General features: G+C 41.3%; 1 protein-coding gene across 1 annotated transcript; it reads right to left on the bottom strand.

Annotated features, from left to right (window-relative positions):
- Positions 1-156: 156 nt before the first annotated feature.
- LOC149792363 (uncharacterized) lies at positions 157-25681 on the bottom strand. Its single transcript, XM_089969565.1, has 5 exons — positions 25435-25681; positions 23036-23234; positions 22234-22290; positions 2147-2271; positions 157-486 (listed from the first exon to the last, which is right to left on the bottom strand). The coding sequence occupies exons 1-5, from the start codon at positions 25516-25518 to the stop codon at positions 157-159; spliced, it is 795 nt and encodes a 264-aa protein (XP_089825691.1). The 5' UTR covers positions 25519-25681.
- Positions 25682-26087: the final 406 nt, after the last annotated feature.

Here is a 26087-nt window from a genome sequence, read left to right as displayed (position 1 = left end):
TAGAAAATATATTACGATGATACATTTTCAATGCAAGCGAGAATGCTGAATTATACCTATGAAATTGTAAACATCAATTTATGTACAATGTATGCATTATTAACTTTCTTGAAGAATTATTCGCCGTCTTATTAAAACTTGAAACAGCTGACAATTTCAAATAGAACCTACCTCATTGGAACGTGCTTTAGCAGGGTATGGAGTAACTTTGTGCCATGTCACTACGAGGAGGAATTGGGCCTCAAAATACCTTGCATTTGTCTTTAGTCCTCTTACGTACGATTCCGCTTTGATTACATTTTCTCGCTCCTTGAATTGGTCATCTTTTGTGACATCAGTTACTTGATAGTAGACAAATCCATTATGTTTCAACTCAATATCTGTGTAATAGGGCATAAGAATGTCAAATTCCACACCATTCGAGTCACTCGGTAGATTTGGAGATATGTGTGATCCATCGATGGTCACAATACCATTGCTGCAAACCTATAGAATAAAATTTTCCATTTATAAATATCAGCATCAAAGACATGCAGAAATACATACAAATGGATGCAGTCATGCGTGGATTAAAATAAGAGATCGCTGATAACTAAAACGTATTTTCAGAATGTGTTTTAAAAATAATCGGGTAATAATGACAGATAAAATAAGTTTGAAATACAGAAAAATAATACTTAGTGCTAATTTTGTTGAAATGAACAAATGCACCCCATTCATATGTAATAAACAGTTAAAATTGCGATATCGTCATAGTATGGTCCGATACTGCATTCTGAAAGATGTAGTAGCTATTGGCCTTATCCTGGAAAGCAACTTTAGTAGTCCAAAAAATAAGTAGCATTTAGATCAGCAAAAACATTAACATGATGTTTCATAGACCTGTGTAAAAAGGCAGATGATGAAAACGAAATGTCTAACATAAGCTGAATTCTGTCTTTATCGAGCCTTGACGAAAGATATGAGATCATCAAACAAAATGTATTAAATTTCATCAACAATGAACACAATCATAGTTTTATTGATGATATGACAAAATTACAAAACACATTAAATTAACAGCGGACCTTGAAGTGAATTTTAAAGCCTTTGTTGTTACATTAAAACCTCATCAGAGTCTGCAATGTCATTTGTCATAAATGCACAAATGACGCCATGAAAAGATATGACACATTTATAATGTGAAGATAAATAAGAGGGTTGTATTGAGAAGTATCATGATGACGTCAGATAATATGTGTTTACATTGTATCGCCAAAAGACATTTCAAACGATCTAATTTAAACACGCTATCTATAAAGTACCTAAATAGACCTCACTTACGAATAATGTATTCGTATTGAATTTCCCAGTAAAATATTTTTGGGAGTGTGAGTGAATATACGTTATATATAGCAACACAATTTAACTAATTTCTCAAATTACTTTACGGAATACGATTTGTGAAAAAAGAATGATATGCTGTGAAATTAATAAATAGTGAATGATACTTATACGCAAACTTAAATCAACCGTGATAAATATAATTTTTATTGGGTGGTTAGGCAAACACTGACTCCACAAAATTTTATCCTTAGGGAATCGTCCGTTTACTCCCTCGCTACATATTCGTGTCTCCACGAACAATTCTGATTTTACAGTAATTCCTATTGTCTTACTCCCTGTGTAAAAGTGGGAACAATTTACTGACAAATCATGCTGCAAAGAGTTGCACCCTCAGAGACCCAGACCTGACGAACCCTTTTTTTATCCTACATTAATCAGCCCGTGTACACTGCCTTCAAACCTGCATTTAAATAAATGTTTATAAGTTGCTGCATAAAATGTTTTGGAAACTGCTTCGTTCGAAGCAAATTCAAAGGCTGTAGCCTACGAAATCGCTAGAATTAGTTCATGAATAATTCATAAGCCCAACAATGTACTCATGAATATTTGAAAGAGGAGTGGAGTACATGAATGTTTGGGAGAGGGCTCGGGTACATGAATGTTTTGGAGAGGGGTGGGGATATATGAATGTAGAGAAACTGAGTTAGTAGGTCCTAGGTTTCTGACAATAAAAATAATAATTTCGGTGAGAATGCTCAAAACTGATTGTCAAACAATGGACATTTTAAGAAGCCACTTAATGATCGCAATTTTTACTCACGTAAATATCGCTATGAAGGGTGTTAAATAGTGGAAATGTGTACGAATTCTGGACCTTCACACATCTATCGTCAACATCGCCAAACATCTGATCACCAAACTGAGTCCCATAATTAAATGACTCTTCTGAAAACAATTTCAAAAGAAAATTGAAATGTAAAATTTAGTTTCGATAGTATTTTTATTACTAAATATAGAACTAATGATAAGAGTGTGGTGATTGTCCCAAAGTTATGCAGTTTTGTTTTCATCCGATATGTGAATGTATAAGACTTACGCCTGTTGGAAATGTCATTGCTATTTTTCATAATACTACAGTTTCAACAAATCGTGTTCACAAATTTACCACTAGACCAAAGATGAAAAGGGTTCAATAATCGACGTGCATGCATATATGTAGCTACGTGGATTAGTAGCTATGTTGTCGAACTTGCTGATGTGGAAATAATACGCCGACCGAAAATTTTGAATGATACTTGTCATCTTACATTGAATGGTCATTGTTAACGTAAATATCTTGTGAACACCTAAGGTGAAACAAAGCAGGGTTTGGGTAACATGGCCCTTATAAAAATGTATAACTGTGTAGATATCTTTTATGTCAGTCTTGCCAGACACACACACACTTTGGAATTACAAAGACTGTCATAAATGCAACTGCATGTTGCTTTCCAGATAATATTTATACTGCTGAGGACGGTGAACTTTAGAGTCCGGTGTCAGCAGAGTAAAATACAATGATATATGACCGCCCTTCTGGCCTAAATGGTTAGAACCTCGCCTCAGATGCGGTAGTTCGCGACCAAATTTATAGCAAAGACTTATATAAAAATGGTACTAGCAGCTGCCTCGCTTGGCGCTCAGCATTAGGAGGTCAGTGTTAGGACTGGTCGGCCTGGTGCAGTAGCACCAAGGGCGATGAAAACATTAAATAATATCGCAACGAAGTTTCTTCTGTGTCCAACTGAATATATTGTTGTTGTTGTTGTTGTGGGGTTTAACGCCATTTTTCAGCACGATAGGCTATACATGACAGTAGTGAATGGGGTGAGATTAGCGACAATGGGAATTAGCATTAAAAACACCCCCTGGGTAAGATTAGCGACAATGGAAATTTAACATTAACCACCCTGGGTAAGATTAGCGACAATGGAAATTTAACATGGGCAAAAAACCCTGGGTAAGATTAGCGACAATGGAATTTAACATTGGAGAAAGGATAAAAAAGGAAATATCCATTTTAGCGACAAAGGCATTCGAACAATGGAAAAAAAATATCGATTCTAGGGACAAAGGCAATTGAACATGGGGAATAGAGTTTGGGTCTGTCTAGGGACAAGGGGAATTGAACATTCGAATAGAGTTTGGGTTTGTCTAGGGACAAAGGGGAATTGAACATGTTAGAAAAAAAAATACTTTAGGGACAAGGGGAATTGAACAAAAAAAAAAATCAAAAAAGGGGTAGGCAATCGAAAGGCTATCTCTTTTCGAGAAATGTGGGTGGCCCTGAAAAGGGCCTTTGGGTTTCTTCTTCTTCTTCTTCTAACTCCTCCATTTCTTCCACCAAGTCCTCACTTTTTCCATTATTCCTTTCTTCTTCTTTTTCTCCTCTGGCATCCAGTCTGGATGGCCCAAGGCTCTAAACTTTTCCTGGACTTTGATCCAATTCTGATTTAGCCTTTCAAAATCAGCCTGTTTCTTTTTGTTTTCCTGATCTTTTCTTTCTTTATTCCATCTCTCTTTAATCTTCTTTACCTCTACCTCCATCACTTTTCTCATCAACTCCTCTCCTTTCCTCAGTCTTTCCTGACCTCTCTCCATAAAAGAGCACTCTGTCCCATGTGACATATTTTCAAGAAAGCACCTGACTTTGCTTGCATTGTCAAGTGCTTCCTTTAGGCTCCCCACTCTGACATAGGTGGGATTTATCATACCTCTCAATCTCTTTTCCTCCTCTTCTATCATTTCTGCTATCACTTCTTTTGCTACGTTTAGGCATTTAGCGTAGTCCAGATACTCTGCTATCTTCCATTCTTTTTCTAGTCTCTCCACTACATAGATACCATCCATTATTCAATTGTATATATGTACCAAATTGTTGAACAACTCACTTGCAACCACCATCATCGTTTTTATTATTCCGTAGAATGGTTCGAACATCAAACCTTGTGGGTTCTTATAGTTAAAGTACGGACGAGAAGGAAAACATCCCCTAAAAACATAAAATTGATCTTACCTAGATCATGACCAAACAACGCGCGGACGTGAAGGAAAACATCCCCCTACTTTTCTCATTTCATATAATATACTATCCACATAAGTGAAGCAACAATAAACAAACCCCAAATCTACTATTTACACACGCAAATCATTAAAACAAAATCCATAATCTACTATCCACACAATCGTACGTGAGCGGTTACAAAACCCAAACTATACTCTCCACATACGCTAAGAAACAATAAACAAAATCCATAATCTACTATCCACACAATCGTACATGAGCGGTTACAAAACCCAGACTATACTCTCCACATACGCTAAGAAACAATAAACAAACCCCAAATCTACTATTTACACAGGCAAATCATTAAAACAAAATCCATAATCTACTATCCACACAATCCTACGTGAGCGGTTACAAAACCCAAACTATACTCTCCACATACGCTAAGAAACAATAAACAAACCCCAAATCTACTATTTACACACGCAAATCATTAAAACAAAATCCATAATCTACTATCCACACAATCCTACGTGAGCGGTTACAAAACCCAAACTGTACTCTCCACATACGCTAAGAAACAATAAACAAACCCATAATCTACTATTCACACAAACTTACGTGAGCGGTTACAAACACAAACACACAAACACATACACTCGCACTATGAAAAAAGAGTCAGTGTTTATATTCACACTACTCTACCTACACACATTGGCAAATTGATGGTTATTTCTTTTCTAGAGTATTGGGTAGCCCTGAAAAGGGCTGTTTTTTGGAACTTCATGGACACCTGGTTAATGATGGCACCTTCCAGGCCCGGCGCCACATACACATCTTGTTCTCCAGTTGCTTTTTACTTTTTTTGGGGAGAGAGCGGAGGGAGGATAAATAGCTTCAGAATCCCAATTTTCTGTCTCTGGGATTCTGAAATTTCTTCTCTCCTTTTCCTCCTCTTCTTTGTTTCTTCTCTCCTCCTCCTCTTCTTTGTTTCTTCTCTCCGCCTCTTCTTTGTATCTTCTCTCCGCCTCTTCTTTGTATCTTCTCTCCTCCTCTTCTTTGTTTCTTCTCTCCTCCTCTTTCATCCTTCCCTCTTCCACAATGGCTTCCGCGGCCAGTTCATTCAACAGGCGCCTGGCATAATCCAGATGCACATGAAGTTCCAACAGTTTCGCTAGTCTGGTGTTCATTCTGGTGTTGATCAATCAACAAGGGTAGCTGGACTGCCGAACGAGTTTCAATTTATACTAAAAGTGCGGATGTGAAGGAAAACATCCCCCTAAAAACATAAAATTGATCTTACCTAGATCATGACCAAACAACGCGCGGACCTAAAAGAAACACTCATTCACTTTTTTATACTACCCATTCCTATTCTAAAAAAATTTTTCATTAATCACTTCAATATACTATTCACATACGCAAAGAAATCCAATCAAACCCCCCAAATCTACTCTCCCCACACCTCAAACAGCCAAAAAAACATGATCTTAATCTACTATCCACACCAACGTACGTGAGATGTTACGAACACAAACACACAAACACATACACTCGCACTATTAAAAAAAGAGTTAGTGTTTATATTGACACTACTCTACCTACACACATTGGCAAATTGATGGTTATTTCTTTTCTAGAGTATTGGGTAGCCCTGAAAAGGGCTGGTTTTTTTTTGTTTTTTTGTTTGCTATGGCAATCTTTTAGTTTCTAAGAATGCGATGTCCTCTGAGGATAGACTTTCTGGCGATAGGTCTGCTTCTTCGGAAAGAGAAGAAGAACTCTTTTGTGTCGATACGACAATCGACAAAGCCTCTGTCAGGTTCGGGTTGCTGCTGCTGTTGCTGCTGTTGCTGCTCTCTCTGCTGTTTCTGAAGTCTGTACTTCTCTGTCCATTCTTCTTTCTCCCTGTTCACTTCTTCTCTGAAGAGCTCTTCTATCAGGTCTTCAGTGACTTTTAGCATTCTCACATTCTCTATCTCTTCTGGCTTCGGTATCAGACTGTGTCTGACCCTATGCAAATTCACGTAGGCTTCGTTTAGCTTAGCTAGTTTGGAGCACATCTTCGTAGGAGGATGAGTCGACAATGGATGGTTAGACTGGAAACAACCCGGTTCTTAAAGTCAAAGCGCGGACGTGAAGGAAAACATCCCTCTACGGTTTTCGAGCCGCAACGTTCAATGAGTGTCATGAGAGGGATAGTAAGAAGTCAAAGAGCATGAATCAACATTCTTATAGCCAAACAAACCACAAAGGCATTGTTTTCAAAATACAACATTTTTTATTCAAAATCACTTAACATTAACCAACAACTCTAATATTTTTTAACAATAATCCAACAATATAACATCAAACATTTTTTTCAAATGACAAACATTTTTTTTCAATTTACACTCTACTTTAAACAGGGTTGGCAAAGTTGTGAATGAAATTGTGATTTCCACTGTTGCAAGTCATTGAGTCATGGATGGACATTACGTTTCCTAGCTGAAGACAACAAAATAAGCATACTAGTCACAGAATCAACGATTTACTTTCTCATCGTTTCTAGAAAAATCACGATCAAAATAAGTCACTAAATGTTCTTTTGCTGATAATAGGTGATCAATTTCGATCTCCACTTTATCTTTGAATTTGTCAAAGAGGGCTTTGATGTAATGGATGTCTCGAGTCGTTAATGGAGGACAGAAATGTTCACGCAAGTCTTCATACCACCAACGTAACACGTCTTTTTTAAACAGACTCCAAGCTTCGTCCAGATATTCGTTGAATTTTTCTTCTTGACTGATGTTTTGACATCCATAGTAATCAGCATAGTAATCATCCATATCGTAATTGTGTCTGCCAGGTATGTAGCACAGTAGGAGACCAATTGCTGTTCTTGTTCTGGACATCTCGACTTGATCACGATGTCCTTTTCGTCTTTGTGTTGGGATTCTCCTTCCACGGTCTCCTCACATTCCATCTTCAAAGCTTCTCCACTAGGTAAAGAGGGAGAACAGTCTTCCATAGCTTCTAATAGTCTAGAATGACTTCTCTCAAACTGTTGATTTCTATCGTATTATCGAATTCTGCATAGAGGATGACGTTCACTGTCTTGTCCAGTGGTTCTGTAAACTGAAGTTCCGCACGAATCTGGCCAGATTTTATAGGGTGGAAATGTCCCTCGTCGCTGCCCTCGTCTGGAGTGAAATCGAAAGCCCACAAAGCATAGCCTCCTGCGTAATCTTCGTACGTAATGCCGTGACTGGTTTTCGTTCCTAACTGTCCGGTGGCTTCGTACAAGGACAAGTACGATCTCAAGTAATTCATTTTATTGGGAGAAAAGTTAGGTTCGAAAGGTCGGGTACACAAGGTCTTGCCATCGCGACTGACTTCGATTTTCTTCACGTTGAAATGTTGAAAGTTGAAAGGATTTTCTTCGAAGGCTCCGTTGAAGGCTGAATTCAGGACCATACCAAGGATTAAACGCTTGGGTAACTGTCCTTGAAACAGATGATCTTCGATCATGGAATGATGGTTAGCGGGAATGGTGAACGTTTTCACTTCCACACGTCGTATGGGATACTTGGCGGTCGTTCTGCTCAACGTTTGACTGATGTCATTTCCCACTTTAGGTAACACTTCCACGCGTCGTACGTAGAGTTTGACGTCCTCGATTTGGCTTTTAGGATTGCCAGCAGCAGTATCAGCCAACAAATGGAAAGCGGTACTGCTGCGATTCAGTCTCAAGCGAACATTTACACCGTTCAGCAAATATTTCTCTTGCAACCACATGTCCAAATGCAAACGATCCATCAGTTCTAAACTGTTCTTATTTAAGATTTTTTTTATCTTTCCTCAAAGCCGTCATTGCTTCCATCTATTTTGTCGAACTTGCCCGCCTCGTCAGGTTCCCATAGCACACAGGCATTGAGATGAGTATTCTTGGCATCTATTCCGTACGTCAAGAGATTTTCCAGGTAGGCACGATAAGGGTAAGTATTCATGCTGCTGCTGACCAGTTTGTTATTCAAGTACAAGTCCACTGAGCTGAACAAGGAATTCATGAAATTGTTGACGGGAGCTATATTCTCAGTGTCTTCTACTGCACCATCATCCTTATCTAGAACTTTGACTTTCAAGTACAAGTAACTGCTATTCAGATCGATGTAATCTTCGGGCTGTCCCTTGATTTCAAACTCGATGGGAGCGGAATCGGTCAGTGAGGAAACGGGATGAAATTCCACCCATTGGGATTCTTGCATGGTCATCATGGTGGGCGGCATGGCAAACAGATCCAGTTCCGACTTGGAACAGGCACATGACTCTCGGTGCATCATTTTTTTTGTTGCTGTATCTCAATAATCGAAAACGTCTAAGTCTCGAACGGTTCTTCTTTTCTTTGCCTTTCTAGTTTTAGAAGTGTGAAGTCTGGTGAAAGGGTGTTTTCTTCGTCGTCTCTTTCTGCCTTGTCCTTGCTGAATGCCTGACTCGGTAGCGTACAGGGCATTTATAGGTGTGTCTCGTTGGCCCAAAAGGTCTTTACCCGTTTGCAGCAAGACATTTTTGCCTGCCCTCATGAAAGCTTCTTTAGGGTTTTGTTTGTCGATGCTGACCTTTTGGAGAAATTCTTTGCCTTGCGTCAGTGCCGCATCTTTCAAGGCGTGCAATCCGCGTGTCACCATCGGTTTCAACACAGGGGCCACCGAACGAAAGGCCGATTTTAACATATCTCCTAAACCGTGTCCTCGCTGTCGAGCAACCCCTCGGTACACTGGATACATGACTTACGAATCGTGAGAGAACAGTTTTCGAAAATGGAGTTTCACCGTGACTTTTCCTTTGGTGAATGGAATATTTTGTCCCAAATCTCCTTTTATAGCAATGTTGACCGTGTCCAAATACGACTTGCTGACAGGCAAATAGTGAGGATGGACAAATTCGCGATGAACGTGGTAAGTGTTTCCACCTTCCTCGTCAGTGGTCGTGGCAGAATTTACTTTGAAAGGAATGACACGCAGTAACGGCACAGAGGTGTGTCCCACCACGTTGTACTCCACCACATCGGAGTACACAAACATCAAATTCAGTCCCTGGTTCAGTTCTACCGGGAAACGAAAATACCTCGCAAAATGCCCGTTGTTGTCAATGTCTGCTATGTGAATCGTTTTGGTCTGCTTATCCGTGACCAAATTGAGGTCTCCACCCAAAATGTCATACAATTCTGGGCAAAATTTAATACGTATACTTCTATCCTCACTTTCAAATCTGATGAGTAGACGGTGAGACTGTTTGTGGTACTCCATGGTGACACGTTTATTTAGTTTGGTCAGAACTTTGTCAAATGCTGCATAGAATTGGTCAGCGATGGCCTCCACCAGATGCTGACCACTAAAATAATGGCCTGAGTTAATTTTAAAGTGATAAATGTAAAAAGGAGGAGAAGTGTCACTGTTGAGTATTGGGGTCTTGGGAAGTGATTTATGTTGAGAAGTGTTCGTCATGGTTTGCTGCACTGTTGGGTCCAGAATTTCGACGTCAAAAGTGTTTTGAGTTTCAGTGATGTTTTTGATTTGTGTTGGGTGAATCATTTCTACCAAAGCCACTTCCCAATGGGCTTCGTGATCTAAGGGGATGGCCTGAGGTAATTTGGCCGTGTAACAGCACAACGTGTTGTGGGGAAACACCTCAATGGAACTGTCACTGGGTAAGGTTAAGTAAAATTGGTTTTGGTGACTCATAATTCCAGAGTTCTGTGGCTGTCCAAGGGGTTACTGGACGTCAGAGGCGTGTCTCCGCTCAAAATGGGGTTCTGGTTGTGGTTGGAGTGGTGACTGGCACTGGCACTGGACACAAGGTTCCCGTGGTTCCCGTTGGAAGAGAATTTCAGGGAGGGATTGGGAAGCAGGTAACCGATGCAACTGCTCAATAAAATGGTCCACAATTGTTTGTCTCCTTGTTGCAAACTCAAATTGGCAATGGCTGCCCCGATGACACAATACACCACGAAGATTTGGCAGAAAAAGACGATTTGCGTTTTAGGCACACGTTCTCCGCACCACACCCACAAGGGTTGTTTTTGTAAATCTTGCACAGAAGAACTAGGTGAAGGAGTCGTCGACGTAGCTGCGTCTGTGTGAAAGGGCATGATGGTCACTTCTTTTTATAGTCGATCACTTGCGAAGCGTCGATCCAAGAATCAGAACTGGGTGGATATCCTTTCCAACGTACTTTGACTTCTTTGACACGTCGTTTGCCCACTTTACGGGTTCTGCGTTCGAGAATGCTTTCGATGTCGTAAACGTCGTCTTCTTTTTTGGTGACACGTTGTAACTCGGGCAAATAAAACGTTCCTTTGAGCACTTCTCCGTTCATGTCTTCCAATTTATAGACGGCAGGATGACGGCCATGCACTCGTCCAGTGACACGAAACAATTCGGTCGTCCAGTTAGGTAAGTAACCTTTGTCGAAAGTGCGTTTGGTTTTGCCAATGCGCACCCAATCTCCTACGGCCAACACTCCACTTTTCTTGGGGACAGCCCTCGTCGGGGACGTACCAAACAGGCGCTCAAACACCAACACTTCGTTCTCGGGAGTCACTTCTTGCGGGGCACGTCCGATACTTCGATGGTAAGATTGGTTGTACGCTTGCACCAGGTGCGGTAAGATGTCGATGTACTTCAGAGTGTGGTGATGCGTAAAATATTTCCACATACGTTCTTTCAAAGTGCGTTGAAAACGTTCCACGATGCTGGCTTTGGTTTCGGGATTCTCGGTGGTAAAAAAATGAATGTCACGTTTCTTTAATTCTTTTTGGAAAGCTTGGTTCAGAAATTCGGTGCCTTTGTCCGTTTGCCATCGAAGAGGGTGACGGCCACATTGTTTCAACAGTCGTTGCAGGGCTCGCACTAACTCGCTGCTCGATTTGGAAGTCAAGGGCACGACCCAGGCAAATTTGGAAAAGACGTCGATGACACAAAACAAATATTTGTAGCCACGATTGTAGCTAGCCAAATGAGAGACATCGGCTAAATCGGCTAGCCATTGATGATCGATGCCTTCCACTCGGGCGCGACTTCTGGCAAACTTGCGTCTAATGGGTTTGTGTAAAGTGTAGGTAGCTTGTTCTTGTAACCATCGTTACACTTGAGGTAAACGGAGACTTTTCAATCGAGTTTTGGCATCACGATACAATTTTTGAACTCCTGCGTAACCTGCAGGATGAGAGGGATCGTAGTAAATGCTGGCTAAGACTTTTTCCATTTTTTTTGTGTTTGTGTGTTGATAAGACACCCACTCTTGGAGGATGCTACTCTTTTTCTCTTGGGGTACTTTCTTGGATTGCAATGCTTTGCGTGTGCGACCGGCAATAGGTGTTGAAGAGGAGGATGTCTGAGCGGGGGATATCGGTTCTTGTTTCACTTCTGTCTTCACTTCTGTCTTCACTTTCTTTTTCTCTTGTGATGAAGAAGGGGTGGCCATCATCTTTTTAATCCATCCAATTCTGGAGGTAGGTGGTGTTGTTAACTTGCGTACTTTTTCTGGTGGAGTTTGAAACCCTTCTTCTTCTTCTTCTCCTTTTTCTGTCTTGGTCACTGGTAGTGGTGGTACTGGTACTGGTACTGGTGATGGTGCTGGACTTTTCATCAAGGTCTTAAAATCTTTCAGAGTGGGTAGAGCTGTTTCGTCTAAAGCTTTCTGGTGAAAGAGTTGCAGTCGTTGCAAGAGTTGACCGTACTTTTGCGATTTTTCTGTTTCGGACAAATCTTGGCGATCCATCAAGGACTGCAATTCGTGTTGTAACTGGGACATCTCGCTCAAATGGGGATTGGGAGGTAAATGCGGGGTGCGTTGTTCTTGCCAACGATGGTATTCCATCCATCGTTTGTAAGGCACTAAAGCTAGTTTTCGTCCTTCCATGGGGTTGTCAGGGGTCGATTCTGAGATCTTGGGACTTCCGAGGGCCTTTTTATCTTGCTCCCACCAGTCCTCCCAACATGGTTCCCAAGACTCCTTTCAGTAAGGGACCTAACAAGAGGGGTAAAATGCCTCCACGTTGGACCAACATCTTCTTCTTTTGACGAATGGGAATTTTCTTTTGAACCATTTGGCGAAGAACGTGACGATGTTTGCCTAAGCATTGTTTCTGGTGTTTGGACAAAGGGATCGTGCCTTGCAAGACGTTCAAACAGCATTCGCACACGGTATCGATGACCTCCTTGGAGGCCGATTGAATGAGCTTTTTTCGTAGCGGTGGAGAAGCTTTGGACAGGACAGATAACATGTCCCCATGTTTAACTAAACGAGGAGGCAGACCTTTTCTTTTCTTTCCTTGGGGCTGTTTAGAAGAGGGATGTTTTCTGGAGGGTGACATCTTTGAGTCTTCAGCACCAAAAACACTGATACCCCTACTTGGTCACAGACCTTTTTTATACTGGAACGCGTCGCCACTGATTGTCTTTACGTCGTATCAGTTTGAGGACAGGCATGACACGTCGTGCAGGGGTACGTAACAGACTAAATCGAGCCAGTTCTTGCTTGGACAAATCCAGTAAACTTTGTAACATGCCAGATCTGTCTTGGACTTTGATTTTGGGAGAAGGTACTTTGTGAGCAGCAGCCACTAAATTGGAGGGTCCTGCCACTGGGGAAGTTCTTTTTGGGGTCATCAACGGAGAAGTTCTTGGTGTGATCAACGTCTCCAAGTACTCTTCAGTTCTTGGTGTCATCAACGGAGAAGTGGATGAACGTGAGGCTGCCGGAGACGCAGTCACCGCCGTGGCAGGTCGTGGTTTGCGAGTGTAAAGATGCGTCCTGGCCGAAGTGCCTCTCTTGCGACTAGTTTTCTTCTGTGGACTTTTCTTTTCTGGGGGCTTTTTTTCTTTTTCCGGGGTGGTGTCTGGTAAGAGGAGGGTCCCGCCACTGGAGAAGTTCTCCTTGGGGACCTGGTCTTTTTGTTCGTCTTGGAGCTTCGTTTGACTTTTTTTTGGGGGAGAAGTTTGGGGGCATTAGGATCCCATCTTAAGAGAGAGCGAATGATGACCCCTCCTAGAGTACCGCTCGCTCCAGGTTTCAAAATGATTTGTTTTTTGGTTTGAGTGTCGATGCGGGGATCGGCCAGTTGGACCAAAGCGACTTTGTTTCGATCGAAAAAGCGTTTGGTTTGATGAGGAATCTGAATGATTCCTTGGAGTATTTGACGTGCCGTCACCGTGAACCATCGTAAGACTTCTTTGAGACTAGCTTCTAAGACACGAGCTCGTGTTTGTGGATTTTTTTCTCGACTGATGCCATACAAGGCACGAATCAATTTGACGGGAAGATGCGACTGAAGGGACGTCATGTTCAAAATGTGTGTGAGACAGACGAAAAGGGTCTGAGGTTTTTATAGATTTTTTTGTGGAGTGAAATTAAGTCGAGGACGGAGACGTGTACAGGACAGGCCCTCCGTCTTGGCACCAGTGGTGAAACAAGTGGGTACGAAATTGCAAATCCTCGGAGGTCGTAGGTTTCAAATCGACGAGTAAATAGGCGTGTGGAGTTTGAGTGGCATCGTCGTACGCCTGAGTCAGCCAAGGCGTTCCTAACTGTTTGGCTAAGACTTGCACTTGCGATTTATCTCGAGGGCTTTTAAACAAGACCACGTAATGCGCATTGAGACTGATGGTGCAATGGGCTTTACTTTGTTGAAACAAATTTTGGGTGATGTAAACGACACTGACATTACGGTGATGCCCTTTGCGCGTGAACCACAGTTTAATTTCTTCTTCGTCTTCTCCTAACATGTCGTCAAAAATGACCAAATGGGTTTGACGGGAGTCAGAGACGATGCCGTCGTCTTCTTTAGGAATGCCTTCCACAAACACGATGAAATCGCCTTGACTTTCTCGCAAGAGGCTGTACGCCGATTGCCACTCTTTGTAACACCACACGATCCGCTGAGGGGGTCGATCGATCAAATGATGTTTATGTTCGATCAAACGTTTGACGAATTCGGTTTTGCCTGAACCGCTAGGTCCAGCAATGAGCATGTTAAAGGGATGGCGAAGATACAAAGCCTCCCAACTGGCACGATCTAAGTGTTCGTCGATGACTTTGACAGTAGAGGAAGAGGGAGCAGAGACAGCAGAGGTAGCCATAGTGTCTGGAATGTCACTTGTGACACGAAAACAAACAAGACGAGAGTTTATATACTTTTTTTCAGAACACGTTTATTGAATGTTTCAAACATGAATACGAAAGACAAAAAAAATACATAAAAGCCAAAGGCTTAAGTACAAGGATAAAAGGCACATGATAACCATCAACGTGGAATAAACACAAGTGTCTGTACAACAAGTTTTGGGTAATGTTCTATAGGGGGTAAGGTCACACAAGTGTCCTCCCGAAAGGGTCTTTCAGGCCTGTCCACGACAGTCCTGTCCTGGGTGACGGGTTCTTCTGGCACCGTCACTAACACAGGTTGAAAAGTCGCAAGGCTCACAATCGCATTCCACTTCAGAAGCCCCACCCTTGAATTGTGCCTGTCTAAACTTGTTTTGTGTTTCTCAGAAAGTATTCATCTTGTTCGCTCGGTCTTGGTAGTCACAATGAACTATCGATCTTGACCATAGCCCCTTTTTATACTAGTTGCAATGCAGTCTCCAGCTTGTACATCTTTCCTTTTTTATGTTTTTTATGTCTTGTTTTGGAAGGTACCGTCTCTAAGGTACCGTCAACATTGTACCGTAATGTTATGGGTGGAAAGGCCATAGAAAGGTAAGGGCAGTGCGGAGACCATCGAGTATGTTCCAGAATAGCTGAATCTTTGTAGATACATAGATCCATTCGTAACTTCAGGCCACAAGCGAAACACTGTACTTCGTATCCCAATCCTGACTCAGGTCCCAAGTAGACAAATCCTGTTCTAGCTAAAACATGCGAAGAAGGTAATCCTTCCCTATCCGTAGGCCATTTCTGAAACGTGTCCAGTCGACGGGCACAATCACAATAGTCAGGTAAGAAGACTGGAAAATGGTAGGGTTTGAACTTGGAGTTCTCATCGGGTTTCTCACTCGATTCTTGCTGTGGCGAAGTCATCCTTCTGGTGGGTGGCTATCCTCTTACAACCAAAGTTTCATACCAACGTGTCCATACGGCAATGTAAAGTGGTTGGGTAGTCGCAGTCGCTTCTGGTACACGATTTGATAGACTTTTTCCAAGGGCCGACTGACGATGTGGTGAGTGGGTAAACGTACAATCTTGTTCGGTTGATAGGTGGTCACTTTAAAGTTTGCATCCTCTCCCGATTGCAAGGCTTCTTTCAATACCCCAAAGTTCACCACACGACTGGTACGATAATTCAGAGTCAGTCCTTTCACTTTGCACGTCGTGTGCACTTCTCCTTGTGGGTCCCGGTATTCGTAGCCGTAATTTTTGTGACCGCCACTGACGAAACTTAGAATCTTGTCGTCGGGATGTTCGTCTGTCCAGGCTCCTAAACGGTCTCCTTCGATGTCAGGGTGCTGTTGACTCGGGTGATGGATGTAAATTCAACTGTCCGTGTCAAAGTACAGGACACGTTCCCCTAACAGTTCTAAAGCTTCGTACAATTTTAAGCGAGCATGAGCTGTCACGTAAGCCGCAATGATGACATTTCCAAAGGGGTCGTCTTGTACAAAGTCCAGATCTTCTTCGTAATTGACCAAGATCAAATCCTCGCGAACGACGTCCACGTGTTTCATGTATTTGGTTTTGTCGTGAATCATCTGAAAGTAGCGGGACGGTTCTGTCAAATATTCCGTCTTGGGTAAACACGGACGTTGTGCCATTTTTCCCCACAAGCAATTTAACATCACTTTGGCAAACGATCGCCTGCCTTCGTTTCTCGATGTGATCTAAAGTGATGCCTTCTTGTTCATAGTATTTCTCTTTGAATGTCATTTCGTCTTCAGAAGTGTGACACCAGGAAGGATAGCCACTGGCTTCTTGCTTCAGTTTCAAAAAGGCATCCACGTAGTCGGCGAAAATGCCTTTCTGCGTGGGGTCACCCTTGTGGTATTGTTGTGTCTTGGGAAAGTGACAAATTTCGTACACTTCTAACAATTGGTATCCCATGTCCAGAGCTTTGAACAATTCCACGCTGACCCACGTCCCCGTCAAGGCCCGTTCTTCCTGGGTGTGATGGCAAGGCTGGTCTTGGTTGCACGTTTCGGCACAAGTACGGCACAAAGGAAACATCAGTTTGCCTTGGCAATGGTGAGGTAAGACGGGATGGTACAAGTCCGTGGGCGGTAAAACTTTGCACTTGATCAGACCTTCGTATTGTCGAATGTTTTTCAGGTCGATGTGTTCCGTCAGCAATTGCGGGTGCCCTGCAGGAAAGCGACAATATTTGCACACGTAGGGATACAGCGAACACACGTCCAAGTATTTGATTTCTTCTCCTTTCTCTTCGTCGGCTTGGTACAGCAAACAGGTGGCATTGGTCCTTCCTCCGTACAAACTATCCCTCGGGTTCAGCGGGTCCATGAACTGGTAACTTTCCACGAGGCGTTTAAACTCGGGATCGGTTTTCATACGGTGATCGTACTCGTGTTCCCACATTTCCACCACTTGGTATCCTTCCTGTTCCAACTTTAGGCGCCGCTGACAAGTGTCCTGGTACAAGTCTTCCATGGTTCGTTGTAAAAACTGATTTTTAGTGCTACGATCAGGGTAACAGACGGGACATCCGTGAAATAAGCAACCGTTAAACTCGTACACGATCTTGGGGTTTTCTAAGTCCCAGCCATCGACCGAATGCGTTCCGATGGTCTTTTCGCCTCCTCCGTTGCGGGCATGCTGAATCCATTTGTCTTCCTTGTCGCACAAGTAATGTAACCAACGTAGGGCTTTGACCGAGTATTGACGTTTGACATAGTGGGTCGTTTGAGGACTGATGACAGCCACGGTGTTTTCAGGCACGAATCGTTGTCGATACACTAAGGAACACGCTTTGGCAATGGTGCAAGCTTCTTTCAAAGGATCGACCCCTCCGTGTTCCATGAACAGTTCTCGAAATTTTCCACAGCAACGTCGTAAAATGTCCACGTCGGAACGACAATACTTTAACATTTCTTCCTGAAAGTCGCAGGGGTCAGAGGCATGAGCCTGGTACCAAGCGTAGAAAGCTTCTCGTTGTTCGGTACGCATGTTGTCGGGGTCGTAATAGTGAGCCTCAGGCAAATGGGGTAGAACGGCATGTTGATTGGCTTCCGTATTGAAAAAGTGTGGAAAGTACCCTTTAGCCATTTCTGTCATTCCAAACGTTTTAGGCATTCGACTCAAAGGCATGGCCAAATAGCTCATCGAATCTTTAAACTGCACTTGTCCCACTTGCATGAAAATGATTTTGGCTCCGTTCAAAGTGACTATAGGACGTTCGGTACCTTGTTCCGTACAGTATCTGAGAAGAAACTGTCCATCGTATCCGGAGAAATTGTGAGCCATCACTGTGGCATGACGATGACAATCTCCGTAACGTTCGATGTCCGCTTGGCTCCACGTCTTGTCGATGGGATCTAAGACCCATTTGGCAAAATCGGCTAACGTGTTCGGTTTTTTTCACGCCCTCCGGGAATCTTGCTGCAGTGAGGGCAATGACTGAAGATAGGTTCTTGAATGCACTTCTCGCACGCTCGATGAGCCACGCAGAAATTAGGAATGTGAATGCCAGTCTCTTGCATGCATTAGAAATCGAAAAAGATGAAATTGCCTTTCTTCTTGTGACCGTCCTGTTTCTCTGGTGGGGGTTGGTATTTTTGCACGTAGCATTCGCGTTTCAAGTCGACGATGTGGTGACAAATGTGACATTTTTTTTTCCTGAACATACGTGTGTCTTGGCACTGTTGGTACGTATGCCTTGTCCACACGTAGGGCACAATCTCAGCAGTTGACAAGCACATTTCTGCTGTGAGCCTTGCGTCTTCAGATGTTGTTGGTAACAGGCAGGGCTGACAAACGTGCGCAGACAAGCAGGACAATGTACTCTTTCTTGTCCTTCGCTCAGACAGGGTGGAGAGGCCAAACATCCTGGGCATTTCCATCCGCAATGTTTGTGTTGCTCTAGATTGTTATAGCCATAGTCACATTTCTCACAGTAATAACTGTATCCCAGGAATCCAGTGATGGTGGTAATGGTATCGAAATGGTCATCATGATAATAGACATGAATGTATTTTCCGTCCTTAAAGTCTTTCCCTCGAAACAACAGAGGTCCGCGCATTTCTTGAGGGTGCACTTTCAAGGTGTAGAGTGGAGCTAGGACATCTTGCAATTTCTGCATCTCAGGAATGCCACAGGGTGTGTCTTTGGACAGTCCGGCTTGTTGTAACAGGAGTTCTGCTTCGTTTCGTTGTTTGGCTCGGTCGGATCGTTGAATAGTTTTCCAGGCTCTTTTCCATTCTACCGTGTCGTTCTTGTTGGCATAGGTTCGTCCCACAACGATGGCTCGGGCTAAACACATCTGGTCTTGAGAATTGTGAATTTGGACGAGACTCTTTTTGGTGTTGCGAAGGTCGTTCACCAGTGACACCTTATTGCGTTGTCCGGTCCCTTGAGGAGGAGAGACCTGGGCCATTTTCAGTGTGGCTTTACCATCGGTGATGTCAAACTGGTCATTAGATTGTTGTACGTGTTGAATCTTGTACATGACTTTGGAAGGAGTTAGTTCTGCGGGTCTGCTAAACTCGATCCAAACAGGGGATTTCAAGCTGTCGTGATCTATGGATAGTGTCAAGCGATCGTCTTTTTGGGGTTGACATTGTCGCTTGAGTGTGGTGAGCAAAGAATCCCACATCTCGGTGATAAACCCTTCTGCTTTCTCCAATGGTACGTCGGACTTGAAATCTTTAAACTTCACTGTGTAGGTGTAAGCCGTGTTTCTAAATTTTCTAGAGGAGCGCCTTTCCGTCTCTCGAATGGAATAGTACTTTTCAGGGTTGACTAAGGGTGGTGAACTTTGTTTAGAGGGTTCGGATTCTGGTTCACTCATGTCCTCTTGAAAATCACTGGCATGAATTTGTGCCAAGACTTCAGCTCTGGTACGAGGCGATAGATCACGTTTCTGCCTCTTACTTTCTTCTTCTTTCTTCTCGAATGAATAGGATCGTTTCATCTTGAGTGCAAAACGTCAAATGACTCAAATTTAAACACCATAGACTAATTTATAGTCATGGCAAACCAGCGTATATAAAAAGGGTGTGTGTCTTGTCCTTTCACTATTCATTTCACTCTCAAACCGAGCACAACGATGGAAGAGACTACCCAGATGGAACGTTTCATCAGAGCTTTGCGAGGGGTCATTAGAAAATTCTCTTCAGACCAGCCGACGGACTACTCTCCTTCCTTTCGAGATAAAAGTCAAGATACTTGCTATATCTGTCAGAAGAAAGGGCATTGGTCTTCAGAGTGTCCAGACCGTCAAAAAAGAACAAAAACAGGGGCTAGAAAAGACAAAAGTCAAGATACCTGTTATTATTGTCAAGAAAAAGGACATTGGTCTCCAGATTGCCCAAAAAGGAAACAAGAGGAGTCGGAAGAAAAGAGGGATTCTTAAGAAGAAGAGAGAGATTCTTCAGAGGAAGAAAGCAGCCAGGTGAAGAAAAAGAAACAGGAGAAGAAAAGAAGAAGGGAAGAAAGTGAGGAGGAAGAGGAGGAAAAGACTGTGACGGTGAAGAAATTAAAAAAAAAGAGAGAGTAAAACAAAGAAACAGAAGAAGTGAATGTAATTTATAAAGTGTTCTGTTGTGAATTGTGAATTGGATTGTAACTATGGAGAAAAGAATACATTAATTATATAAGGTAAGTGTCTTTGAGTTTTGATTTTAAATAAGAAGCTACACTCACGCACTCATACACAGACATGTACTATAAGGGTAAAATGGTTTTTTTTTTTTTGATTTTTGAGTTATTGGCAAATTGAAAGGCTATCTCTTTTCGAGAGAAGTGGGTGGCCCTGAAAAGGGCCTATTTTGGTGTAGGGGTGAGTTTAAGCAATCAACTTTAACTGCCTTAAGCCTTTGCCACGGCCGAGGCCTACTTCTGATGATGATGAATGGGTTGAAATCACTAAGGGTGGTACGATAGGCTTAGTCACAGGGTTGGCTTGTTTAGCTCGGGAAGGTCGTATTCTCTTCGGTCGTGATAAAGAAGTCTGATACATTTGTTTCAGACTTCTTAACTCCGCTAAAATGTCCAACAGTACCGTGGCCGTTTGATTTTCACCCTCTTGTTTCTTTGCTGCTACTTCTTGTTGTTGTTGTTTTTTTCTTACCTCTTCTTGTTGCCGTTGCTGTTGCTGTAGGAGAAAGGTTTGTTCCGCTTCCTTTTGTCGTTGCATAAATTTCTCCAATTCTTCTTTCTGTCTCTGTCTAAAATTCTCCACTTGCGGTAATGAAGAATGAGACGAAGGTTCCGGAACAAATTCTTGCGAGGTAAGAAAATCCACAAAATCCCAATGTACCTCTTCTGAAAGTAAGTCCGGGTTCCCTTGGGCGGTCTCCACTGCTGGTACACCCCAATGGATCGTTTTCTGAGTTTCCGTCATGTTGAATCACTGTCGCATAGATTGACAGCACACAGGCGCTAGCGAATCTATATAGACCACATGACGTCACAGACTGCTCTCTTCAGATTGGATGCGGACTGACTGAATTTTGTAACGCGTGTTCGGATTGGTGAATGAACTCAATCCGTTTCAATCCTTCCTCTACCTATAAATAAGCGCAGTTCACTGCATTGATTCACCTGTTCTCGTCGCCTCACGATGTGGACCACAGTTGAATCATCCACCCTTGTGTCTTCAATGATGTTTAGGACGGACATGCTCATGTATGTCCGGTCCAAGTGGACTGTTGTTGATAGGACAGATACTAGTCTATGGATGAGAAGAGTTTACATAGAAAGACAAGGATGCCTCAAGAGGGTACTTGTGTATGGACCTGCAGTTATAAGGAGTTTAAGAAGAAGAAGATGTGACAGATGCCGTCTATGTTAATATTAATATTAACATAAACCCAAAGGCCCTTTTCAGGGCCACCCACATTTCTCGAAAAGAGATAGCCTTTCGATTGCCTACCCCGTTTTAATTTTTTTAAAAATAAAAATCCCATGTTCAATTCCCCTTGTCCCTAAAGTAGTTTTTTTTTGGTTTTCTAACATGTTCAATTCCCCTTTGTCCCTAGACAAACCCAAACTCTATTCGAATGTTCAATTCCCCTTGTCCCTAGACAGACCCAACCTCTATTCCCCATGTTCAATTGCCTTTGTCCCTAGAATCGATATTTTTTTTTCCATTGTTCGAATGCCTTTGTCGCTATAATGGATATTTCCTTTTTTTTCCTTTCTCCAATGTTAAATTCCATTGTCGCTAATCTTACCCAGGGTTTTTTGCCCATGTTAAATTTCCATTGTCGCTAATCTTACCCAGGGTGGTTAATGTTAAATTTCCATTGTCGCTAATCTTACCCAGGGGGTGTTTTTAATGCTAATTCCCATTGTCGCTAATCTCACCTCCATTCACTACTCATGGCGGCCAGTATTAATGGTGGAGGAAGAACCCGGAAAACCCCGGAAAGAACCACCGACCCACGAGAAGCTACTGGCAAGCTTTCTCACATGCCAGCATTGGCTGAATCTTAGTGATCCGTAACGAAGAGCGCTTTAGACCACTCGGCCACTCGGGGCCCCCCCAACTGAATATATATATATACGCCTAGCTGTATATTCCTTAAATTATGCATGATATATAAAGTTTCCTTTAAAACCTGAGATGATAGTAATGAGGACAATAAGCACATATTTTATGTAGCGTAATCTGAACAAAGTAACCTAATATTAACTAAATAATGAAAACTTACCATTTGTTGTCTCAATCCTTTCGCCCGCCAGTTGGTAAAATAGTATCCCTTGAATACCTGTAACGGTAGAAGCATTATAGTTTGTACGTATGCTGCCAGAAATTAAAGACATACGTCCATCTCTGATTCGCATTCCCCTCCATTTGCTTTACCAAAACCTCATTTAAGTTGACTTAAAATTTAGGGTACAAGACGCTATTCATGCACGATCGTCAACAACAATATTGTTGCTACGGCAAGATCTTAACTTCGTACGTGATAGTTTCAATTTAAATCGATGAGAGACAAATGCTGTAGACTTAAGCATTTAATTTCAAAATACGAAAACATTTCGATAACGAACTTTCTGTGGTGATGAACGCAGCAGATCACGCGCAACTTCGTTGCTTTGTATGACTGACCGCAAATGAAACTTTATTTTAGATTTACACATGGAAACAATAACTAGTTCTAGTCAGTACAACACTGGCATGCTAGCTTTCAGGTTCTCATGCAATTTGAGCAATTTAGATAATTTCTATCTTTGTATGCACATTGTTACGTTTGTAAATTTGTATGCAAGAGTCGATTTCATATTGTATTCTAGTAAGGCACTTTCCTTTTCTTAGGTAGTGAGCTTATTGGAACTGCTTTATACTCAGTTTGTGTGACATTCAGTGCAAATTTGGACAAATAATTTATATTTTCATTCAATAACCATAGTGCATGATAATCGAAACTTGATTTTAATTCATGCTGTTGGAAATATAGGAAATAGTACAATCACAAAAGGGAAAGCTGTTAAGAAAATGATATACACAACCTTGTGTTTGAACATGCTGATCTATCCGTAAAGCCTCCGTCGTGAATGAGAGATTATGTTGGACGTATATATCGGGTGGGAGGAGATAGCCTATGAACACGTCATAATTTCCACTGAAATTCATTTGTCCAGAGAAGTACTTGTAAACTGCGTAGGTATTCACCCCATCAGACGCCAACACTAACTGAAAACTGACACGCTGCAAAAACAAAATCATTCATTCATTATAAATGGCCAATGATCGCCATCATGTACAAAGACTTGTGCATGTCATGTACTCAGAGATTTCTATGTGTTAAGTAACGATAACTCCAACAAAAGGATCGTTTTAAAATATGGGATCATGGACCATTTAAGTGGTTGATCCCTTGTGAAATGCATTTTCGCAGGTTTAAAAATAGGTGATTTGTCCTGAGATTAGTAAATAACACACCGACACACATACATACTAGTTTGATATGGCATAGAGACAGGCCGAGATAATGAGGATGGATATGTATGTATGTATGTATGTATGTATGTATGCATGTATGTCAATCAGTATTTCCGTATCACACACACACACACAACGTGTGTGTTTGTGTGTGTGTGTGTGTGTGTGTGTATGTTGTGGATATTATTAAAGTAATCCAATTTAATTAATCCAAGTTCAAATCAAAACAACTACATTGAACTAGTCGACTAATGAAATAGTTGGTGCAGTACTTGATATGTGATCGTGTAAAAAATGCTTTTATTGAAAGAAATTCTGCTAATGTTTCTGCTTTATTGACAAAGAGCACAGCAGCTGTGTTTGCTCCATGTTCTGGTTTTTGTTGTTTTATTTTTCTCTGATTACTTCCCAAGTTCTGCTGACAATTAAAGGACATAACTAATGCTCACTATTCAATAACGTCAAAACAAAATACATAAAATAGCTTAGGTGGCGTAAGACACATATGATTAATTAGGTCCATTGTGGAAATTTTACTCTGTGCATAAAGCTTTAGATTATATCATTCCAATATATCGATGTCCATAAAATATAAAAAAGACTGTCATGAAGTTTTGATACACTGAGGCACAATATTGCTTAACAAGAATAACTTATGTGCTTGTCAACTTTTAACTAATATATTGGATCTCATGAAAAAGTAAAAACTAAAGTATACCAGAAAATGATTCAGTCAAAAGAGGTGAATGTTGTTATATATCCAAGTTGTATAGCCTCCATTTTTGTTGTTTAATTAATTAGGACTTGCAAAAAATAATTTCTCCTATTTTGAAGCGTTGTCTTCCTTCTCTTATTATTGTCAACCAGGTTATACAAGTAATGAGAATGAGGCAAATATAAAATAAAGATATTTAATATCATCTTGTAATCTCTAGTCCATCCTAAAATAAATATTCGAGGCAGTGGGAGTAATAATTATTTCATTGTGAGCGATAATAGTGCCACGGTCGGTACGTTTTCACATCGGAACACCTTCACTTTAAAGAGTGTCATAATAGATGAAATATACACGTTTGTTACTGTGAAATTACCATCGGCAACTGAAGCTGAATACTTCATTCTAAGCATCAATACTCAACAGTTATGACATTTGTAGCTATCACTATGTCTTTCGGAACTCTAAAGTTGATTGTACCTTTAAGCGTTCGTGTAAACCTTTTTCTTTGCTTGCAAGAATAAATAAAATAAATTATTGTGTATATAAAACAGCAAAACTTTGACTTAATAAATAATGTTTGAATTTATGAATATTCCTTAGCATGGCACTATTTGCTTGTACAATAAAACCTGAACTCTAGTTCTTAGAGGATGGTACTTGTTCTAATAGGCACAGCTGCCGTGTACGATACATGCCAAAAAATACATAGGTGTTTTGTTCTAAGTCGATGAAAATAACGAGTTTGATACGGCATAGAGACAGGCCGAGATAATGAGGATGGGTGGGTATGTATGTATGTATGTATGTATGTATGTATCTATGTATGTCAATCAGTATATCCGTATCACACAGACACACACACACACACACACACACACACACACACACACACACACACACACATATATATATATATATATATATATATATATATATATATATATATATATATATATATATATATATATATATATATATATATATATATATATATATATATATGTGTGTGTGTGTGTGTGTGTGTGTGTGTGTGTGTGTGTGTGTGAGATACGGAAATACGGACTGGACTTACGTATTGAACATCAGATCAGCCATGTGCAAGTCATTGGGCCTGTAATACATTTCACATTCATTCTCACATCCAGATCGTATATGCAAGACATTCTTTATGTATGTCAAAGGATTTTTTGGACAGTCATGGAATAGAAACGAAGAGTCAAAACTAAAAGTATGTGCATACGCTTTTACCTGGGAACGATTCTGTCCACCTGCAGGATAATGCAGGACTTTGTCCCAAGTGACGATCAGCAGATATCGAACCGTGAAGTCCATCCTGCGGCTTAACTGCCTCACTAGTGCCTCTGCAGTTCGAACATTGGATTGATTTGAGATCGATCCATGTAACTGAGTGTCGTACCAATGATAGTATAGGACACATCCTTCACAGCGTAGATCTATATCCGAATGATAGGGTGCAACCAAACTCAGCCCATGTGTACCGGTCAGAGCAGACGGGGTATAGTAGATGTAGCTGCCGTTCAGAGAGACTAGTCCATTACTGCATACCTTAAAATATTCATATGGTGTTACCACTCTATGGTCATAAACTAATTAACAGAAAGAAGCAAAACGAACAAGTTTTGTAAAACGTAACAAATAATTTAATTATCAATGTTATAAATGAAAATATGATAGGAACTTACAGTATTATGAAGTGAATCCAAATTAATCCTGATAAAATTCTATGAAAGTCCAAACGAATCAAAAGTTCCGTATAAATTTCAAACTGGAAATGCACTGGTCCACCAAGCATCGTGACGTTTTAAAAATGGGGTAGCCCAGAACTCTTTCGAATAATTTACAACAGTTCCAGAATAATATTATAGTTCAAATAATGGACA

The sequence above is a fragment of the Sinohyriopsis cumingii genome, chromosome 9, assembly GCF_028554795.1.
Source record: "Sinohyriopsis cumingii isolate HCF-2022 chromosome 9, ASM2855479v2, whole genome shotgun sequence".
Taxonomy (NCBI): domain Eukaryota; kingdom Metazoa; phylum Mollusca; class Bivalvia; order Unionida; family Unionidae; genus Sinohyriopsis; species Sinohyriopsis cumingii.
Note: the sequence above shows the minus strand (reverse complement) of the source record. Positions and strands in the feature narration are given on the sequence as shown.

Coding starts and splice junctions, on each gene's coding strand:
- LOC149792363 (XM_089969565.1), bottom strand. CDS start 25,518: ATGGACTTCACGGTTCGATATCTGCTGATCGTCACTTGGGACAAAGTC. Junction 22,291..23,035: donor TCAGCATGTTCAAACACAAG/GTTGTGTATATC, acceptor CTACCGTTACAG/GTATTCAAGGGATACTATTT. Junction 2,272..22,233: donor AAGGATTGAGACAACAAATG/GTAAGTTTTCAT, acceptor AATTGTTTTCAG/AAGAGTCATTTAATTATGGG.